This window comes from Cervus canadensis, chromosome 8, assembly GCF_019320065.1.
Source record: "Cervus canadensis isolate Bull #8, Minnesota chromosome 8, ASM1932006v1, whole genome shotgun sequence".
Lineage (NCBI taxonomy): Eukaryota > Metazoa > Chordata > Mammalia > Artiodactyla > Cervidae > Cervus > Cervus canadensis.
The window spans coordinates 26,091,973-26,111,446 of NC_057393.1; the positions used below are offsets into that span (position 1 = coordinate 26,091,973).

The window sequence follows — 19,474 nt, forward strand, 5'->3', positions numbered from 1 at the left end:
TTGAAGCTGCAGTTTGGGAGGATTTGAAAAAAAAGAAAATAGAGGAGCCAAGATGGTGGAGGAGTAGGACGGGGAGACCACTTTCTCTCCTACAAATTCATCAAAAGAATAACTGAACGCAGAGCAAACTTCGCAAAACAACTTCGGATCGCTAGCTGAGGTCATCGGGCGCCCAGAAAAGCAGCCCATTGTCTTCGAAAGGAGGTAGGACAAAATATAAAAGATAAAAAGTGAGACAAAAGAGCTAAGGACGGAGATCCGTCCCGGGAGCTCTTAGGCGGCATTGCTTGGGGTAGGGTCCGGGCCGAGTGCCCTGAGGACAATCGGAGGGAACTTCTGTGAGTTTCCAACTTGAACTGTGGGAGACCAAAAGAGAGAGAGTAAATTAACCAGCCCGAACACACTGCCGGCCGTTTGCAGAACAAAGAGACCGAGAGGGTCCAGAGAGGAGCTCGCAGGCTGCGGACCGGCCCAGCCCCGCCGGAGGCAGGGGGGAGGGGAAGGTCGCGGAGAGACACAGGCCGCAGGCACCCGACCGGCGCTGGCGGGGACTGGGGCTGGGGACAGGGAGGGCGGAAGGCGCGCACGCCCGACTGGCGCCAGCGGAAACTGAGTCTGGGTCCGCGGAAGGGAGGGGGCGCGCCACACCTGGGTAGAGTGCGCCCACCAAGCCCCTGGCTGCCTGGACCGCTCTGATGGGGAAGGCACAGAGAGGGGGCGCAGCTTTTCCTTCCGCGCTTTTGTGGAACACCCGAGGGCTGGAACCTCGCGCAGCGCGGGGTGCGCTCCATATAGACCGGCCGGGAGCCTGAGCAGCACAGACGGAGAAAGCAGCGTCAGCCCCTCCCGGCAGCCCCAGCCCATCCCCGCGGCGCAAGCCTGTCCCCACAGCGCAAGCCCCTCCCTGCCCCGCAGAGCGACGGAACTAGCTACCTGAGTAAGAGTCCACCTCCGCCCGCCTGTGTCAGGGCGGAAATGAGGCTCTGAAGAGACCGGCAAACAGAAGCCAAATAAACAAAGGGAACCGCTTCAGAAGGGACTGGTGCAACAGATTAAAATCCCTCTAGGAAACGCTGACTACACCGGAGGGGCCTGTAGATATCGAGAAGCGTAAGCTGGAACGAGGAGCTATCTGAAACTGAGCCGAACCCACACTGACCGCAACAGCTCCAGAGAAACTCCTAGATATAATTTTACTTTTTTTCTCTTTTTTTTTTTATTTTTTTTCCTTTTTTTCTTTTTTTTTCTTTTTTCTTTCTTCTCTTTTATTTTCCTTTAAAATCCCCTATTACTCCCCCATTACTCTTTAACTTTCATTTCCACAGACTTTTACGATTTTTTAATTAGGGGGAAAAAAAAAAATTTTTTTTTCTTTTTTTTTTTCTTTCTTTTTTTTCTTTTTTTTCTTTCCTTTTTCTCTTCTATTTTCTATTTTTCTTTTTCTCTTATTTCTTTTAAAGTCCTCTAGTACTCCTCTACTACTCCTTAATTTTCATTTTCAATACACTATAACCTTACAAAAAAAAAAAAAGAAGAGAAGCCCTATTTTAAACCGAAGATTATTCTCTCCCAATCTTGACTCTCTGTTTTCTACCTCAGAACACCTCTATTTCCTCCTTTCCCCTTCTCTTCCCAATCCAATTCTGTGAATCCTTGTAGGTGACTGGGCTACGGAGAACACTCTGGGAACAGACAGCTGCGTAGATCTGTCTCTCTCCTCTTGAGTCCCCCTTTTTCTCCTCCTGTTCATCTCTATCTCCCTCCTCCCTCTCCTCTTCTTCATGTAACTCTGTGAACCTCTCTGGGTGTCCCTAATGGGGGAGAATCTTTTAGCCATTAACCTAGAAGTTTTCTTATCAGGGCTGCATAGTTGGAGAAGTCCTGAGACTACAGGAAGAATAAAACTGAAATCCAGAGGCAGGAGACTTAAGCCCAAAACCTGAGAACACCAGAAAACTCCTGACTACATGGAACTTTAAGTAATAAGTGACCGTCCAAAAGCCTCCATACCTACACTGAAACCAACCACCACCCAAGAGCCAATAAGTTTTAGAGCAAGACATACTACGCAAATTCTCCAGCAACACAGGAACATAGCCCTGAACATCAACATACAGGCTGCCAAAGGACACACCTAACACATAGACCCATCTCAAAACTCATTACTGGGCACTCCATTGCTCTCCAAAGAGAAGAAATCAAGTTCCATGCACCAGAACACTGACGCAAGCTCCCCTAACCAGGAAATCTTGACAAGCCAATCGTCTAACCCCACCCACTGGGTTAATCCTCCACAATAAAAACGAACCACAGACCTCCAGAATACAGAAAGCCCACTCCAGATACAGCAATCTAAACAAGATGAAAAGGCAAAGAAATACCCAACAGGTAAAGGAACATGAAAAATGCCCACCAAGTCAAACAAAAGAGGAGGAGATAGGGAATCTACCTGAAAAAGATTAGGAATAAATGATATAAAAAATGAAATCCCAAAAATCTTGAAAACAAAATGGAGTTACAGATAAATAGCCTGGAAACAAAGAATTGAAAAGATCAAGAAAGAACTGTTTTAATAAAGACCTAGAAGAAATAAAAAAGAGTCAATTAAAAATGAATAATGCAAATGAATGAGAATCAAAAACACTTTGGAGGGAACCAGAGTAGAATAACGGAGCAGAAGATAGGATAAAGTGAGGTAGAAGATAAAATGGTGGAAATAAATGAAGCAGAGAGGAAAAAAAGAAAAAGGATCAAAAAGAAATGAGGACAACCTCAGGGACCTCTGGGACACTGTGAAACGCCCCAACATTCGATCATAGGAGTTTCCAGAAAAGAAGACAAAAAGAAAGGCCAGAAGAAAATACTCGAGGAGATAATAGCTGAAAACTTCCCTAAAATGGGAAAGGAAATAGCCACCCAAGTCCAAGAAACCCAGAGAGTCCCAAACAGGATAAACCCAAGGCGAAACACCCCAAGACGCATATTAATCAAATTAACAAAGATCAAACACAAAGAACAAATACTAAAAGCAGCAAGGGAGAAACAACAAATAACACACAAAGGGATTCCCATAAGGATAACAGGTGATCTATCAATAGAAACCCTCCAGGCCAGAAGGGAATGGCAGGACATACTGAAAGTAATGAAAGAGAATAACCTACAACCTAGATTACTGTATCCAGCAAGGATCTCATTCAGATATGAAGGAGAATTCAAAAGCTTTACAGATAAGCAAAAGCTGAGAGAATTCAGCACCACCAAACCAGCTCTTCAACAATGCTAAAGGATCTTCTCTAGACAGGAAATGCAGAAAGGTTGTATATAACGTGACCCAAACAACAAAGTAAATGGCAACTTGGGATCCACACCTATCAATAATTACCCTAAATGTAAATGGGTTAATGCCCCAACCAAAAAGACAAAGACTGGCTGAATGGATACAAAACAAGACCCCTATATATGCTGTCTACAAGAGACCCACCTCAAAGCAAGAGACACATACAGACTAAAAGTGAAGGGCTGGAAAAAAATATTTCACGCAAACAGAGACCAAAAGAAAGCAGGAGTCGCAATACTCATATCAGATAAAATAGACTTTCAAATGAAGGATGTGAAAAGAGACAAAGAAGGACACTACATAATGATCAAAGGATCAATCCAAGAAGAAGATTAACAATTATAAATATATATGCACCCAAACATAGAAGCCACCGCAATATGTACGGCAAACGCTATGAGTATGAAAGAGAATTAATAGTAAACAATAATAGTGTGGAGACTTTAATACCCCACTCACAACTATGGGATAGATCAACTAAACAAGAAATTACAAGGAAACCGACAAACCTTAAATGAACACAATGGACCAGCAGGACCTAATTGATATCTATAGGACATTTCACCCCAAAACAATCAACTTCACCTTTTTCTCAAGTGCACACAGAACCTTCTCCAGAATAGATCACATCCTGGGCCATAAATCTGGTCTTGGAAAATTCAAAAAAAATTGAAATCATTCCAGTCATCTTTTCTGACCACAGTGCAGTAAGATTAGATCTCAATTACAGGGAAAAATTATTAAAAATTCAAACATATGGAGGCTAAATAACACGCATCTGAATAATCAACACATCATAGAAGAAATCAAAAAAGAAATCAAAATATGTATAGAAATGAATGAAAATGAAAACACAACAACCCAAAACCTATGGGACACTGTAAAAGCAGTGCTAAGGAGAAGGTTCATATCAATACAGGCTTACCTCAAGAAACAAGAAAAAAAGTCAAATAAATAACCTAACTCTACACCTAAAGCAACTAGAGAAGGAAGAAATGAAGAACCCCAGGGTTAGTAGAAGGAAAGAAATCTTTAAAATTAGGGCAGAAATAAATGCAAAAGAAACAAAAGAGACCATAGCAAAAATCAACAAAGCTAAAAGCTGGTTTTTTAAAAAGATAAACAAAATTGACAAACCGTTAGCAAGACTCATTAAGGAAAACAAAGAGGGAAGAACCAAATTAACAAATTAGAATGAAAATGGAGAGATCACAACAGACAACAACTGAGATACAAAGGATCAATAAGATACTTACTACCAGCAGCCCATATGCCAATAAATGGACAACTTTGAATGAATGGACCAATTTTAAGAAAAGTAATAACCTTCCAAAACTGAACCAGAAGAAATAGAAGATTTAACAGACCCATCAAAAGCAAGGAAATCGAAATGTAATCAAAAATCTTCCAGCAAACAAAAGCCCAGGACCAGATGGCTTCACAGCTGAATTCTACCAAAAATTTAGAGAAGAGCTAACACCTATCTTACTCAAACTCTTCCAGAAAATTGCAGATGAACGTAAGCTTCCAAACTCATTCTATGAGGCCACCATCACCCTAATTCCAAAACCAAAGATGCCACAAAAAAGAAAACTACAGGCCAATATCACTGATGAACATAGATGCAAAAATCCTTAACAAAATTCTAGCAAACAGAATCCAACAACATATTAAAAAAAATCATACACCATGACCAAGTGGGCTTTATCCCAGGAATGCAAGGATTCTTTAATATCTGCAAATCAATCAATGTAATACACCACATTAACAAATTGAAAGATAAAAACCATATGATTATCTCAATAGATGCAGAGAAAGCCTTTGACAAAATTCAACACTCATTTATGATTAAAACTCTCCAGAAAGCAGGAATAGAAGGAACATACCTCAACATAATAAAAGCTATATATGACAAACCCACAGCAAGTATCACCCTCAATGGTGAAAAATTGAAAGCATTTCCCCTGAAATCAGGAACAAGACAAGGGTGCCCACTCTCACCACTACTATTCAACATAGTGTTGGAAGTTTTGGCCACAGCAATCAGAGCAGAAGAAGAAGTAAAAGGAATCCAGATAGGAAAAGAAGAAGTGAAACTCTCACTGTTTGCAGATGACATGATCCTCTACATAGAAAACCCTAAAGACTCTACCAGAAAATTACTAGAGCTAATCAATGAATATAGTAAAGTTGCAGGATATAAAATTAACACACAGAAATCCCTTGCATTCCTATATACTAACAATGAAAAAACAGAAAGAGAAATTAAGGAAACAATACCATTCACCATTGCAACAAAAAGAATAAAATACTTAGGAGTATATCTACCTAAAGAAACAAAAGACCTATACATAGAAAACTATAAAACACTGATGAAAGAAATCAAAGAGGACACAAACAGATGGAGAAACATACCGTGTTCATGGATTGGAAGAATCAATATTGTCAAAATGGCTATTCTACCCAAAGCAATCTATAGATTCAATGCAATCCCTATCAAGCTACCAACGGTATTTTTCACAGAACTAGAACAAATAATTTCACAATTTGTATGGAAATACAAAAAACCTCGAATAGCCAAAGTAATCTTGAGAAAGAAGAATGGAACTGGAGGAATCAACCTGCCTGACTTCAGACTCTACTACAAAGCCACAGTCATCAAGACAGTATGGTACTGGCACAAAGACAGAAATATAGATCAATGGAACAGAATAGAAAGCCCAGAGATAAATCCACGAACCTATGGACACCTTATCTTTGACAAAGGAGGCAAGGATATACAATGGAAAAAAGACAACCTCTTTAACAAGTGGTGCTGGGAAAACTGGTCAACCACTTGTAAAAGAATGAAACTAGAACACTTTCTAACACCATACACAAAAATAAACTCAAAATGGATTAAAGATCTAAATGTAAGACCAGAAACTATAAAACTCCTAGAGGAGAACATAGGCAAAACACTCTCCGACATAAATCACAGCAAGATCCTCTATGACCCACCTCCCAGAATATTGGAAATAAAAGCAAAACTAAACAAATGGGACCTAATGAAACTTAAAAGCTTTTGCACTACAAAGGAAACTATAAGTAAGGTGAAAAGACAGCCCTCAGATTGGGAGAAAATAATAGCAAATGAAGAAACAGACAAAGGATTAATCTCAAAAATATACAAGCAACTCCTGCAGCTCAATTCCAGAAAAATAAATGACCCAATCAAAAAATGGGCCAAAGAACTAAACAGACATTTCTCCAAAGAAGACATACAGATGGCTAACAAACACATGAAAAGATGCTCAACATCACTCATTATCAGAGAAATGCAAATCAAAACCACAATGAGGTACCATTACACGCCAGTCAGGATGGCTGCTATCCAAAAGTCTACAAGCAATAAATGCTGGAGAGGGTGTGGAGAAAAGGGAACCCTCTTACACTGTTGGTGGGAATGCAAACTAGTACAGCCACTATGGAAAACAGTGTGGAGATTTCTTAAAAAACTGGAAATAGAACTGCCATATGACCCAGCAATCCCACTTCTGGGCATACACACTGAGGAAACCAGATCTGAAAGAGACACGTGCACCCCAATGTTCATCGCAGCACTGTTTATAATAGCCAGGACATGGAAGCAACCTAGATGCCCATCAGCAGATGAATGGATAAGGAAGCTGTGGTACATATACACCATGGAATATTACTCAGCCATTAAAAAGAATTCATTTGAATCAGTCCTAATGAGATGGATGAAACTGGAGCCCCTTATACAGAGTGAAGTAAGCCAGAAAGATAAAGAACATTACAGCATACTAACACATATATATGGAATTTAGAAAGATGGTAACGATAACCCTATATGCAAAACAGAAAAAGAGACACAGAAGTACAGAACAGACTTTTGAACTCTGTGGGAGAAGGTGAGGGTGGGATGTTTCGAAAGAACAGCATGTATATTATCTATGGTGAAACAGATCACCAGCCCAGGTGGGATGCATGAGACAAGTGCTCGGGCCTGGTGCACTGGGAAGACCCAGAGGAATCTGGTGGAGAGGGAGGTGGGAGGGGGGATCGGGATGGGGAATACGTGTAAATCTATGGCTGATTCATATCAATGTATGACAAAACCCACTGAAATGTTGTGAAGTAATTAGCCTCCAACTAATACAAAAAAAAAAAAAGCCAATGAGCTGTTCTGAATAAAATAACTTGAATAAAATAAATAAATAAATAAATAAAATAGGGCTGTTAAATATTTAAAAAAATAAAATAAAAGGAAAACCTGCTCAATGGAGAAACTGCATTCTAATGAGGCAGGACACCTGAGTTTTCCTCTGAGCTTTGTTATCAGCTTTGGGATCCTGGGGGCAAATTGCTACATTTTTCTTTGCCTCTGCTTTCTAATCTGCAAAAGGATGATCTCAAGATCTTTTCTATTTCTAGCATTCTGTTGTTTTATTTGAAACAACCTCCAAAATGTCATTATGTTCGTACAGGGGTCCCCCTCTCTGGTGTTTCTTGTGCCAATAGAGCAAGACTGAGTTTGGTTCAACAGCAAAGGAAAATCTTATTCTTTGATCAGAGGGTGGAGAGGTGGGAGCTCTTCTTCTAGAGCACATGCTTTCATCACAGTGGCTGAGGCTGCTCTATAGAGTTCTCCTTGGGGGCGGGCAGAGTTGTCATGGGGCCAGCCCAGCCATGATGCTCCCCTCGATATCCAAGTTCTGGGTGCCGCATCTCTGTGCATAGCCACCCCTGCTGCCATCCAAAGTCTTGAATTGAGGTGTTACTGGCAGTACATCTCCACATGGCCACGAAGTTGAGGTGTTGCAGAGGTCTCACACTAAGAACTCTGGTCTGAAGTGCTGGGTGCAAGACTGCTGCACATGTGCCCTGTGAGCAGGTGAAATTAGACTAAAGCACAAATGAAGAGCTTAGACCTTATCACCTAGTTTCCATCTGACTTTTCTGGGGGACCCCAGTGGGCTTTGTCAGTGAAAACTATAGAGAAATGAATCTGATTCCTTAAGTATCATGACCACAAGTTTGTTCTCTTAGATATCATCTTCTGTAAATGACTGTTAGATAAGCAGGACTCTGTGATGCGTTTCTTTGGTGACAGGCCATGTGCTCCATGATACAGTTATTTTTTGAAGTCTTCCTCAGTTATACCAGGATCTAATATTATCCAGCAGATGAATGCTGATTTTTATAAATCACTAACATTCAATAAAGATGTCCAAAAGATTCTAGGAATATATTTTAAATTTCCTATTTTATTTTTCATTATTATTGGGTATAATCATTTTCTAATCAATTAAGGATAAAAATGAAGCCATGGTTTAAAGTTCAGGCAATTTTCTCATATTTTATCATTTCAATTTTAGGATAAAAGAGTGTGATATTTAGATTCCTATGACTTCTTATATGATTGATTAGCTGAAGAATGTTGAGTGTATAATTTGTAATACCACATGACACTTGCCATTCCTCTCATTCTGTAGGCTTTTCAAATAAACTGTAGAACTCTTAAATGTAGGAAAGCAGACTTCATTTTCTGGTGCAGTGAAGCTGGGGTTTAATTTATTTTATTTTTTATTGAAGTTAATTGATTTACAGTATTATGCTAATTTTTCAGGCGAACAGCACAGTGATTCAGTATTTTTGTAGAGTATACTCAATTATAGCTTATTATAAGATTAGTGGGTATAATTCCCTGTGTTATACAGTGTACCCTTTTGCTAATGTGTTTTATATCTAGTAGTTTATGTCTGTTAATCCCATGCCCCTGTTTTACCCTGCCCCCCCCCTCTCCTTTGGTTTTCCATATCTGTGAGTCTATTTCTGTTTTGCATCTGTCTTAAACAGGCAACAGTTCTGGCCTGCTCTCCTTCCTCCCTCTCTGCAGCCGTGGGGACCGAGGATGGCCTTGTCCACTTTCTCGACGTCCGGGATGTGGAATCCCCTCATGAAGTTCATAAGGCCTTTCTCTCTGAATCACCTGTGCAGCACCTCCTGTAAGTACCGCCTGTTTCTGGCAGCAACTTTGTCAGGTCTGTCTGTTGAGAATTCCACTGAAGTTTTAACTTTTTTTAGGTTTTACATGTGTTGTTTTGAAAATTAGTATAGTGACTCAGTTCTACATTCAAGAAATACAGAGGTGTATATAGTACAATACAGTTTCCCACTGTTATCCCCAAATACCCAGTTCTCCTCCTTGGAGACAGCTTGTTACTAGTTTCTTGTGTCTTTTTACTGGACATATTTTATTCACAAACAAGCAGAAAAATAAGTACTTCCTTTTAATTGCATGAATGTGTATCAAGCACTTAGAGTGTACCAGGAACTTCTGTTATATTAACCTCATGAGATAGGTATTCTTATTGTTTCCATTTTAAAGATAAGGAAGATGATACATAAAGAATTTAAATAACTAAAAAAAAAAAAAGAAAGAAAAAAAATAACTATTAATATCACACATGTTGTAAATGGCAAATGTTGAGATTTGAACCCAGGCAATCGGGCTCCAGAATCATTGCCTTTGCTCTTATACAGTAGCAAACCATATATAATGTTCTGCACCACAATTTTTTTCACTTAATTGTATATCTTAGAGAAAGTTTTCTATCCACACATGAAGACCTTCATTCTTTTTTACAGCTACATAGTATTCCATCACATGGAATACATTCCATAATTTTTAAGACAGTATATTGATAGGCATTTAGATGATTTCAAATTTTTTGAAACAGTACTTTTTAGAAGACAGCATAGAGACACTGAGTTTAGACTTATTATATTGTTATTATTGTATCTTTGATTAATTTATCATAATTCTAAGTATTCACAAGAAATGACATTTTTGCCCTGCTTCACAGCTTGATGTGCTGTTACACATTGTAGTTTATTGAATGTGACACTTGTCAAACATTCAGAAAAGTATTATGCTTGTCCCTGTTTCACAAGTGAGATAATTTAGGTGCAGAAAGAAGCATTTGCCAAGATTAGTCAGCTAGCACTGGAAGGAGCTGGGTTTCCACCATCTGTGCTGTTCCTACGTGCTCTGCTGCCTCTGCAGGGAAGGATCTGTAATCTCTCTCCATTTACATTCCACTCCTCTGTATCATCTTTTTGGCACCTCTGCTTTCTCAGATGTTTCTCTCTTATCCTAATTTGCATTTCCCACTTTTTCTAATTTGATCAAAGTATAGAAACATTTTGCTATAATCTTCTTCTTTCTGCCAGGACTGGTACTGAGGGGCATTGGAATGCTCCACTCATCTCTAATTTGAGAATTGCTTATGTCCACCTGAAATATCAGAAAGTTTTACTGTCACATTTTGTTCACTTATGATGACATAGTTGCCCATTTTTAGTGAATCTTCTTGACCATCTACTTAAAGTTACAATTTAGAAACAATATTAGCCTAAAATGCAATGATTACATTCATCTATATTCACTTACCTTTTATAAGGTCTGATAATATTAAAAATCATAAACCATAAGAATAATTGGTTTTGGGTATATCTCCATGATGTCTTTCAATAAATTTGTTTACCATCCTATTAGTGAAACAAATAGAATATGATAATCAGATTTCTTCTTTTCTAGGTATGACCAGAGAGGAATGTATGTATTCGTTGGAACATCAGAAGGACACATTTTTGTTATCAATGCCAAACCCTCAAGTTCATTTGAGATTCTTGGATTCATAGGTACTTACACTGAATTCTTTTATTCCCCTATCTGGGCAGCATGTGGGATCTTAGTTCCTTGACCAGGGATCAAACCCATGCCCCCTACCCTGGGAGCACAGAGTCTTAACCACCAAATCGCCAGGAAAGTTGCAGTAGACTGCTTATCAACTTAAGATGTTGGTCAATTTATTCTAAAGAATTTGAAGTTGTGAAAATGGGGCCATGGTGAAGCAATTACTTGTAGCATGTTTTCTAAAACTAAAGCATTTAAATAGCTGTTCAAAGTTACTAAGGAGAATTCGCATGTCATCTTTAGAGGTTTTGGTTCATCTACTTGGTATACAGTTGATATTAAATAACTCTTCTTGAATCAGTTAATGAATTAATGAAATGGCTAAATGTTTCTAGTGTTACTGCAAATGTAAGTTGAGTTGGTTTATCCCTGAAATACTTAAAAAAAAAAATTTATGTATGTATTTGGCTGTGCTGGGTCTTAGTTGCCACACCAGAATCTTTAGTTGTGGTGTGCAGGATCTATAGTTGCAGCATGTGGAATCTAGTTCCCCAACCAGAGATTGAACCAGGCCCCCTGCATTGGGAGTGTGGAATCTTGGCCACTGAACCACCAGGGAAGTCCCGAAATAACTTTTTAAATAATATTTGATCTCTATTTAATTAAAATATCTAAAGAATGTTTTGTTACATGCATCTTTACTCCGTGCTTTCACAACCAAGGGCTCGGGTTCAATCCCTGGTTGGGGAACTAAGATTCCACAAGCCATGTGGTGTGGCCAAAAATAAACGAATAAAAATTTTTAAAAAATGACCTTCAAAAAAAAAATGACCTTCAGCTGTTTCAGTAATGTGTGTCCAAATGCCCAGGTAAACCACAGAACTGACAGGCGAGATAGCACTTTGGTGATAAATAATAAGAACTAATACTTTTCTCTCTGGCTTTATATTCCAAATGTAAATGTAAATTTTCAAATCTATGTACTGATTTTTAAAAATTGAGTGCCTACTAAGTGTAAAATGCTGAACCTAGGCCCTGTGGAAGCATGAAAATGTCAAGGAAGGAATTTAGTGGAGGAGGAATAGCAGAGTGCTATGTAGGCTCAGGAAAAGAAGTAATTAATTCTCAGGTGTGAAGAAAGGAATGGAAGTGAAGAGGAGACACAGAGAATACGGAGCAGGAGAATTTTGCAAGGATTTAAACTAGTGGAGGATGGGGCTTGTTGGCATTCTAGCTCAGGACAAAAGTTTGAGCAATGGCACTTGGAATGGCAAGAAGTCTGGCATAACAAGTATATGAGTTTACCAGATTATGATCATGATGACAAGGTTTGAAACAAAGTGGAGGGTCTTGAACATCATCCCAAGGAGTCTGGGCTTTGATCTATAGTTAATGACACATCATCAGACGTTTTCAAGATGGGACTAGTGTGATTTGATTTGGTTTTTAGAGGACGACTCTGGCATCAGTGTGAAGGCTGGAGAAGAAAGGCAAGAGAACGGAATAAAAAAATTCAGAAAAACATTATAGTAACTCACACAAGAAATGCTGTTAGTCATAACAAAAGCCAACATTTACTGAGGGAGTCCTTATGTAATATCCAGTATTCTAAGTACTTGGCATGTGTTAATTCATTTAATTCTTATAGGCAACTTTTGTGAGGTTGAGACCACTGTTATGCCCAGTTTAAAGATAAGGCAATTGAGGCACAATGAGGTTAAGTATTTGTCCAAAGCACACAGGTATCCAGGACTCAAGCTCAGGAAGTCTGGTTTCAGAGCTTATGCTCTTATCCACAGTGTACAAGATCATGGAGCAGTCATGGAAAGGGGAAGGAGTGGACAGTTATGAATGATGGAATTGGTAGAACTTGATAATTGATTGTATGTGAAAGGAAGGGATCAGCAATGACTCTGAAGTTTCTAACCCAGATGGTGGAAGTTTGTGCTGTCATCAGTTGAAGTAAAAACTCAAGGGGGAAGAAAGTTATGGAGGCTGAGGGATAGGGTGAGCTGACAAGCTCTGTAGAGTTGAAGCCAATAAGATCTTCATTTGGAGATATTTACCATTAATTCAGAAATGAAGATTTGTAGTTCAAAGTTTAATGGTGGAATTCTGAACTTGAAATCATGGAAGCTCATGAGATGGTTTAAGACAGAGTTGAAGCAAACCCAACTGTGTAATGAGGTCAAACAGGTAACCTAAATATGTAAATTGGATGGCATGGAGTGTGGTAGGACTGAAGGCTGACCTCAGAATGGGTACCAGTCCTGCCTAAGTGTCCCATTTTTTAACATATCTTGTCAGTCATAGTATGGGATGGGACAAGCTACTTACTCTGAAGATGTAGACAGAGAAGACAAGGCAGTGAAGAAAACGAAAGATGGGCGAGAGAACTGGGAGTCACCCACACCAGGAAGAGCTCGAAGAAGGAAGGCTGTCTGAATGGTGGACTGTGGCAGAAGTGTCAGTGGCCTGAGGGCTAGGATGAGGCAGTCACTGTCTGAGCCCAGGGAGACCTACCCCTTTGGGACAGAGAGACAGAGTTTCAGGTGGGAAAGGCAGTCAGAAAAGGAGGTTGGTAACCAGCAATTTCTGCTCTCGGATGTTTGCAATGGAGAAAAGAGAATTAGTAACTGGTGGGGAAACAGGGTTGAAGGAACATTCTAATCTGAAGATAGAGGAGTCTTAAGGCCTCAATAGGAGAAGACATAAAAGACCCAAGGAAATTAAAAGAGATAATTAATAGCACATGGTGTAATAATATATTGGAGGCATAGGCTCAAAATCACAGATGGAAAGGGTTACAGTTTATTCCTAAAAAATGTCAAGAAATGAAGAGGGAAGATAACAGAAAATGTGAGATTCAGGACAAGAAAGTTGAAGTCAAGTTTATGTCAGATGTTCTCTGTCTCCCTTGCTCAGTAAGAGGAAAGGTTACCCTATAAACACCTGAGGGGAGGGGCTGAGATGGGGCCTGAGATGGTGGACACACACAGAACAGTAGCTGTGTGAAGTGGTGGTAGTGAAGCTTGAGAGAATCCAAGGTGGGCCCCAGGCAAGGCACCTTGCAGAAGTGGGATTCGCTGGCTTACTGTAGGACAGACTCATAACAGCAAGTGTATTCCCACCACACCTGCGATACCTTGACCATGGCAAAAATGTTTATTCAGTACTGGGAATGGGCAAATGGCTGGAGTGGACATTCAAGAGGCCAGAGCTTATGGGCGCTGCTGGGTAGGGTAGAGCCGGCAGACTCTGGAGGCCCCTCTGGCTGGATGGAAGCTGAGTCCCACCCAGCTGGATTGAATTTGCCCACTTAGACATCTCATGGGGAGAATCCCCCATCTGCTCATCGAAAAATGTTTCTCTCACTTATGTTTAAACATCACTTAAATATCCAATAAGTAAATTTGGATAAGATTTAGTTAAGACAGGTCTATAATGTGATATCTTACCTAGAAATATGAAAGCCTCTATAAACATATCAATAATGACTTGTGTTGATTTCCATTTGCTTTCAGAGATGGGCAAAGGCATTTTACAAATATCCACAGTGTCTCCTTTGGAAACAGACATAGTAGAAGTGATGGTGCTTTCTCCATTTCCAGAAACAAGAAGAAGCAGACTGGAAATATTTTCTCTGCCTAAAATACTACCGGAAGGTAAAGAAAAGTGAGCAAGCAATTCTATCCTGGGCACCCAGTTGAATAGTTGCTATAACTTTTTTTTTTTTTTTTCTTCCAGTGATAGCATTTTTTTTCTTTTAACATGTGGAGAGGTTAAAATGCCCACAACCTTTTTTTGTGTCTTACAAAATAAAGCTGATGTGACTGCTAAATAATGTGAAATGTGGACTTTCCTCTCTGTTCAGTTCGGTCACTCAGTTGTGTCCGACTTTTTGGGACACCATGGACTGCAGCACGCCAGGTTTCCCTGTCCATCACCACTTCCGGAGCTTACTCAAACTCATGTCCATTGAGTCGGTGAGGCTATCCAACTATTTCATCCTCTGTCGTCCCCTTCTCCTCCTGCCTTCAATCTTTCCCAACATCAGGGTCTTTTCCAAGGAGTCAGTTCTTTGCATCAGGTGGCCAGAGTTTTGGAGTTTCAGCTTCAGCATCAGTCCTTCCAATGAACATTCAAGACTGATTTCCTTTAGGATAGACTGGTTGGATCTCCCTGCAGTCCAAGGGACTCTTAAGAGTCTTCTCCAACACCAAAGTTCAAAAGCATCAATTCTTCTCGGAGCTCAGCTTTCTTTATAGTTCAGCTCTCACATCCATACATGACTACTGGAAAAACCATAGCTTTGACTAGATGGACCTTGGCAAAATAATGTCTTTGCTTTTTAATATGCTGTCGAGGTTGGTCATAACTTTCCTTCCAAGGAGTAAGTGTCTTTTAATTTCATGGCTACAGTCTCCATCTGCAGCGATTTTGGAGCCCCCCAAAATAAAGTCTGTCACTGTTTCCACTGTTTCCCCATCTATTGGCCATGAAGTACTGGGACCAGATGCCATGATCTTAGTCTTCTGAATGTTGAATTTTAGGCCAACTTTTTCACTCTCCTCTTTCACTTTCATCAAGAGGCTCTTTAGTTCTTCCCTTTCTGCTATAGATGTGGTATCATCTGCATATCTGAGGTTATTGATATTTCTCCCGTCAATCTTGATTCCAGCTTGTGCTTCATCCAGTCCAGTATGTCTCATGATGTACTCTGCATGTAAGTTAAATAAGCAGGGTGACAGTATACAGCCTTGACATACTCCTTTCCCAATTTGGAACCAGTCTGTTGTTCCATGTCCAGTTCTAACTGTTGCTTCTTGACCTGCATACAAATTTCTCAGGAGGCAGGTAAGGTGGTCTGGTATTCCCATCTCTTTCAGAATTTTCCGCAGTTTGTGGTGGTCCACACCGTCAAAGGCTTTGGCATAGTCAGTAAAGCAGAAATAGATGTTGTTATGGAACTCTCTTGCCTTTTCGATGATGTTGGCAATTTGATCTCCAGTTCCTTTGCCTTTTATAAATCCAGCTTGAACATCTGGAAATTCACAGTTCACATACTGTTGAAGCCTGACTTGGAGAATTTTGAGCATTACTTTACTAGCATGTGAGATGAGTGCAATTGTGCAGTAGTTTGAGCATTCTTTGGCCTTGCCTTTCTTTGGGATTGGAATGAAAACTGACATTTTCCAGTCCTGTGGCCACTGCTGAGTTTTCCAAATGTGCTGGCATGTTAAGTGCAGCACTTTCATAGCATCTCAACTGGAATTCCATCACCTCCACTTGCTTTGTTCATAGTGATGCTTTTTAAAGCCCATTTGACTTCACATTCCTTGATGTCTGGCTCTAGGTGAGTGATCACACTATTGTGATTATCTGGGTCATGAAGATCTTTTTTGTGTAGTTCTCCTGTGTATTCTTGCCACCTCTTCTTAATATCTTCTGCTTCTGTTAGATCCATACCATTTCTGTCCTTTACTGTGCCCATCTTTGCATGAATGTTCCCATGGTAGCTCTAATTTTCTTGAAAAGATCTCTAGTCTTTCCCATTCTATTGCTTTCCTCTGTTTCTTCGCACTGATCACTGAGGAAGGCTTTCTTATCTCTCCTTGTTGTTCTTTGGAACGCTGCATTCAAATGGGTGTATCTTTCCTTTTCTCCTGTGCCTTTCACTTCTCCTATTTTCACAACCGTTTGTAAGCCCTCCTGAGACAACCATTTTGCCTTTTTGCATTTCTTTTCCTTGGAGATGGTCTTGATCACTGCCTCCTGTACAATGTCACGAACCTCTGTTCATGATTCTTTAGGCACTCTATCAGATCTAATCCCTTGAATCTATTTGTCACTAGATTCTGTCGTTCATACGAATCTTCTTATCAGAGGAAAAAAAGGATCAACTGTCACTTTTGTAAGTTGATTTGTCACTTCGTGATGTCTCTTTTTGTTGTTGTTGTGTCCGACCCTTGCGACCCCATGGACTGAGTCCACCAGGCTCCTCTGTCCATGGGATTTCCCAGACAAAAGTACTAGAGTGGCTTGCCATTTCCTTCTCCACTCTTTTTTTGTAGCTTTAAATATACAGAGTCAAATTCATATACATTACTATGTAGTTACTGTCATTGATAAAATCATAAGAAAGCTTTCTGGATAAAAAGGTATATTAAAATAGACACTTTGTTTTAGATAACAAATATATCTGGGTAGCTATTTTGCAAATATTTAATTATAGAGTATAAGAAAGTAAAAAACCTCAAGGTACTTTATTCTTAATTAAGACTGTCTAGACCATCATGAGTTTCATCATGTCTCTACTTAACTGATAAAATTAACAAAAGTCTTATAAAAGATAATTTACCTACTGTTAGTCATTTAATACTCAAGTATTTCTAATGGAGCCACATTGTTTTCCAATCATTTTTATCCCATAATAGTCTCTACATTAACTGGGCATTTAATTTTTTATTTTGCTTTTCATAGTTGTCATAACAATTAAAAAAACAAAATCAATAAATAGTACAAATTATCTGTCTTCTTCCCCAAATATTACAGTTTCTGCAAGCTTTGCTGATGAACGAGGGAGGCTGAGAGATGAATTCATTCATAAGTTCGTGTATGAGACAGAGCACACTTTGTCCTCTGCGGTCTTGAACTTGCAAAGTAACCGAATATATGGCTTCTGTAATCAAGTGCCATACATCTGCAGCTATCTTCTTCCTAAAAAAGTATGCCAAAACTTAAGCATTCTGTCATTTTTCTTAGCACTCAAGATTGGTACATTGTATTCATTAGACATGATCCACGCTTTAACACTCTAGTCCAGTTAACAAATGTCTTTATTATAGTAAAATAACTTCTTTGAATTAGATATATTAGCATGATTTGTTAATTCATCATAAAATTTTAACACTTGAGCAACCTCATACTTGTGGTGCATGCATCATACTTGTCAGATAAACATGCAGATGACACAATATTCGTTTAGTGACTTTCAAAACTATTTTTTAAAAATCTATCATTAGAAAATCAATTCTACAGGGGTCAGGAGCTACAGCCTTGATGACTTTCAGTGGAACTTTATACTTGAGTCTTAAAGAAAGTTGCAAGCAAAATGCCTCTATATTTCTAGTATCCTTTCATCATACTCCTCAAACTTCTTCCATATTGCATCACTTCCTGCTACATACACTAACCCGGATTATATCACCCTTCTTTTTCTAAATCCTTCAGTCAAAAGCCTTCTCTCTCAGAGTAGCCAATATCAGCAAGGTCTGAAAAAGAGACATTCAAAGAAGGAAGGACTGGTTTATAGTAAGGAGGATTTAAGAAAAGCTTCCTGGTAGAAGTAATAGTTGAACTGGACTTTGAAGAATAGTTCAGATTTAGACATGAGAAATATTGTGTACAATCTTGGCAGAGAGGTGGGGTTCCTGAAGTAGGGAGGGAAGCCAGATTGGTGGGCATGGGATGGGGAAGAGCATTCCATATAAAAGTCACACACATGCAGAGGTTTGAAGGTGGGAATACATGAGAAATGGGGGGAGGGGGCGGTGATGGTGGTGGTGGAAATTGACTCATTTATTTTGACTTGAATATAGGAGTATTTGAAAAGGATTAGTGAAAAATCAAGATAGTCAGTTGTAGGCTGGGATTTTTAATGGTGGCTGATATACAGAGGAGACTTTTCTTAGTTGGCTGAAACAAACATTTATTTGCAATCAGAGATTAAAAAATGTGGTGCAAATATAGGTGTCCACTTTATCATGTATCAGTTTATTTCCAATGACAATGTTTTTGGATTTGAATCTGACTATATATGCATAACTGTAAGGTGCCACTCCCCTGATCTTTTCTATAATATGGTCATTTTCTTTGATTGGCAGGAACATAGTGGTGTTTACATTCTTAAGCCATACCAAAAAATACAAAGCAAACAATATGGACCTGGAATGCTCTCTCTGTCTCCACATGGATTGTGGCTCATAACAATAGCTAAATGTGGAATTCTGTGCATCCGAGATATTCATACTTTGGTAAACTCCTTTTTTTCCCCCCAGTCATGGGATTTCCATCTTGATCTCATACAAGGAACAAAAGCTCTTAGGAAAGGAATTGGAACTGTTAAGTAAATTGACTCATAACTTATTTACCACTGATGGTGTTATTGACTTCAGCATTAGCTGTATTTATGTGCCAAGGTTTGAGCCTCTAAGGGAGGAAGTGCAGGCCACTAGACTGAGACCTGCGAAGAAGGAACATGGGGCAGTAGGTGAGCTCCAGTCCATCTCCATCACCACTTATCGTGTGGCAAGAAAATTCACTGAATTGCTTATTCTCACCCTGTGAGATTTTGGTAAGAGCCAAGGAGAGGGTATATGCAAAACTTCTTCGGAAACAGTGAATTGCTGTGCAAATCTAGGATGATTGCT

General features: G+C 39.4%; 1 protein-coding gene across 1 annotated transcript in view; it reads left to right on the forward strand.

Moving 5' to 3' along the window:
- CFAP43 (cilia and flagella associated protein 43) overlaps window positions 1-19,474 on the forward strand; it is a 105,803-nt gene that overhangs the window by 46,649 nt on the left and 39,680 nt on the right. Inside the window, exons 11-15 of the mRNA XM_043475678.1 lie at window positions 9,200-9,348; window positions 10,944-11,047; window positions 14,567-14,707; window positions 17,598-17,770; window positions 18,929-19,078. Coding sequence (XP_043331613.1) covers window positions 9,200-9,348; window positions 10,944-11,047; window positions 14,567-14,707; window positions 17,598-17,770; window positions 18,929-19,078 — 717 coding nt within the window. The remainder of the gene's footprint in view (window positions 1-9,199; window positions 9,349-10,943; window positions 11,048-14,566; window positions 14,708-17,597; window positions 17,771-18,928; window positions 19,079-19,474) is intronic.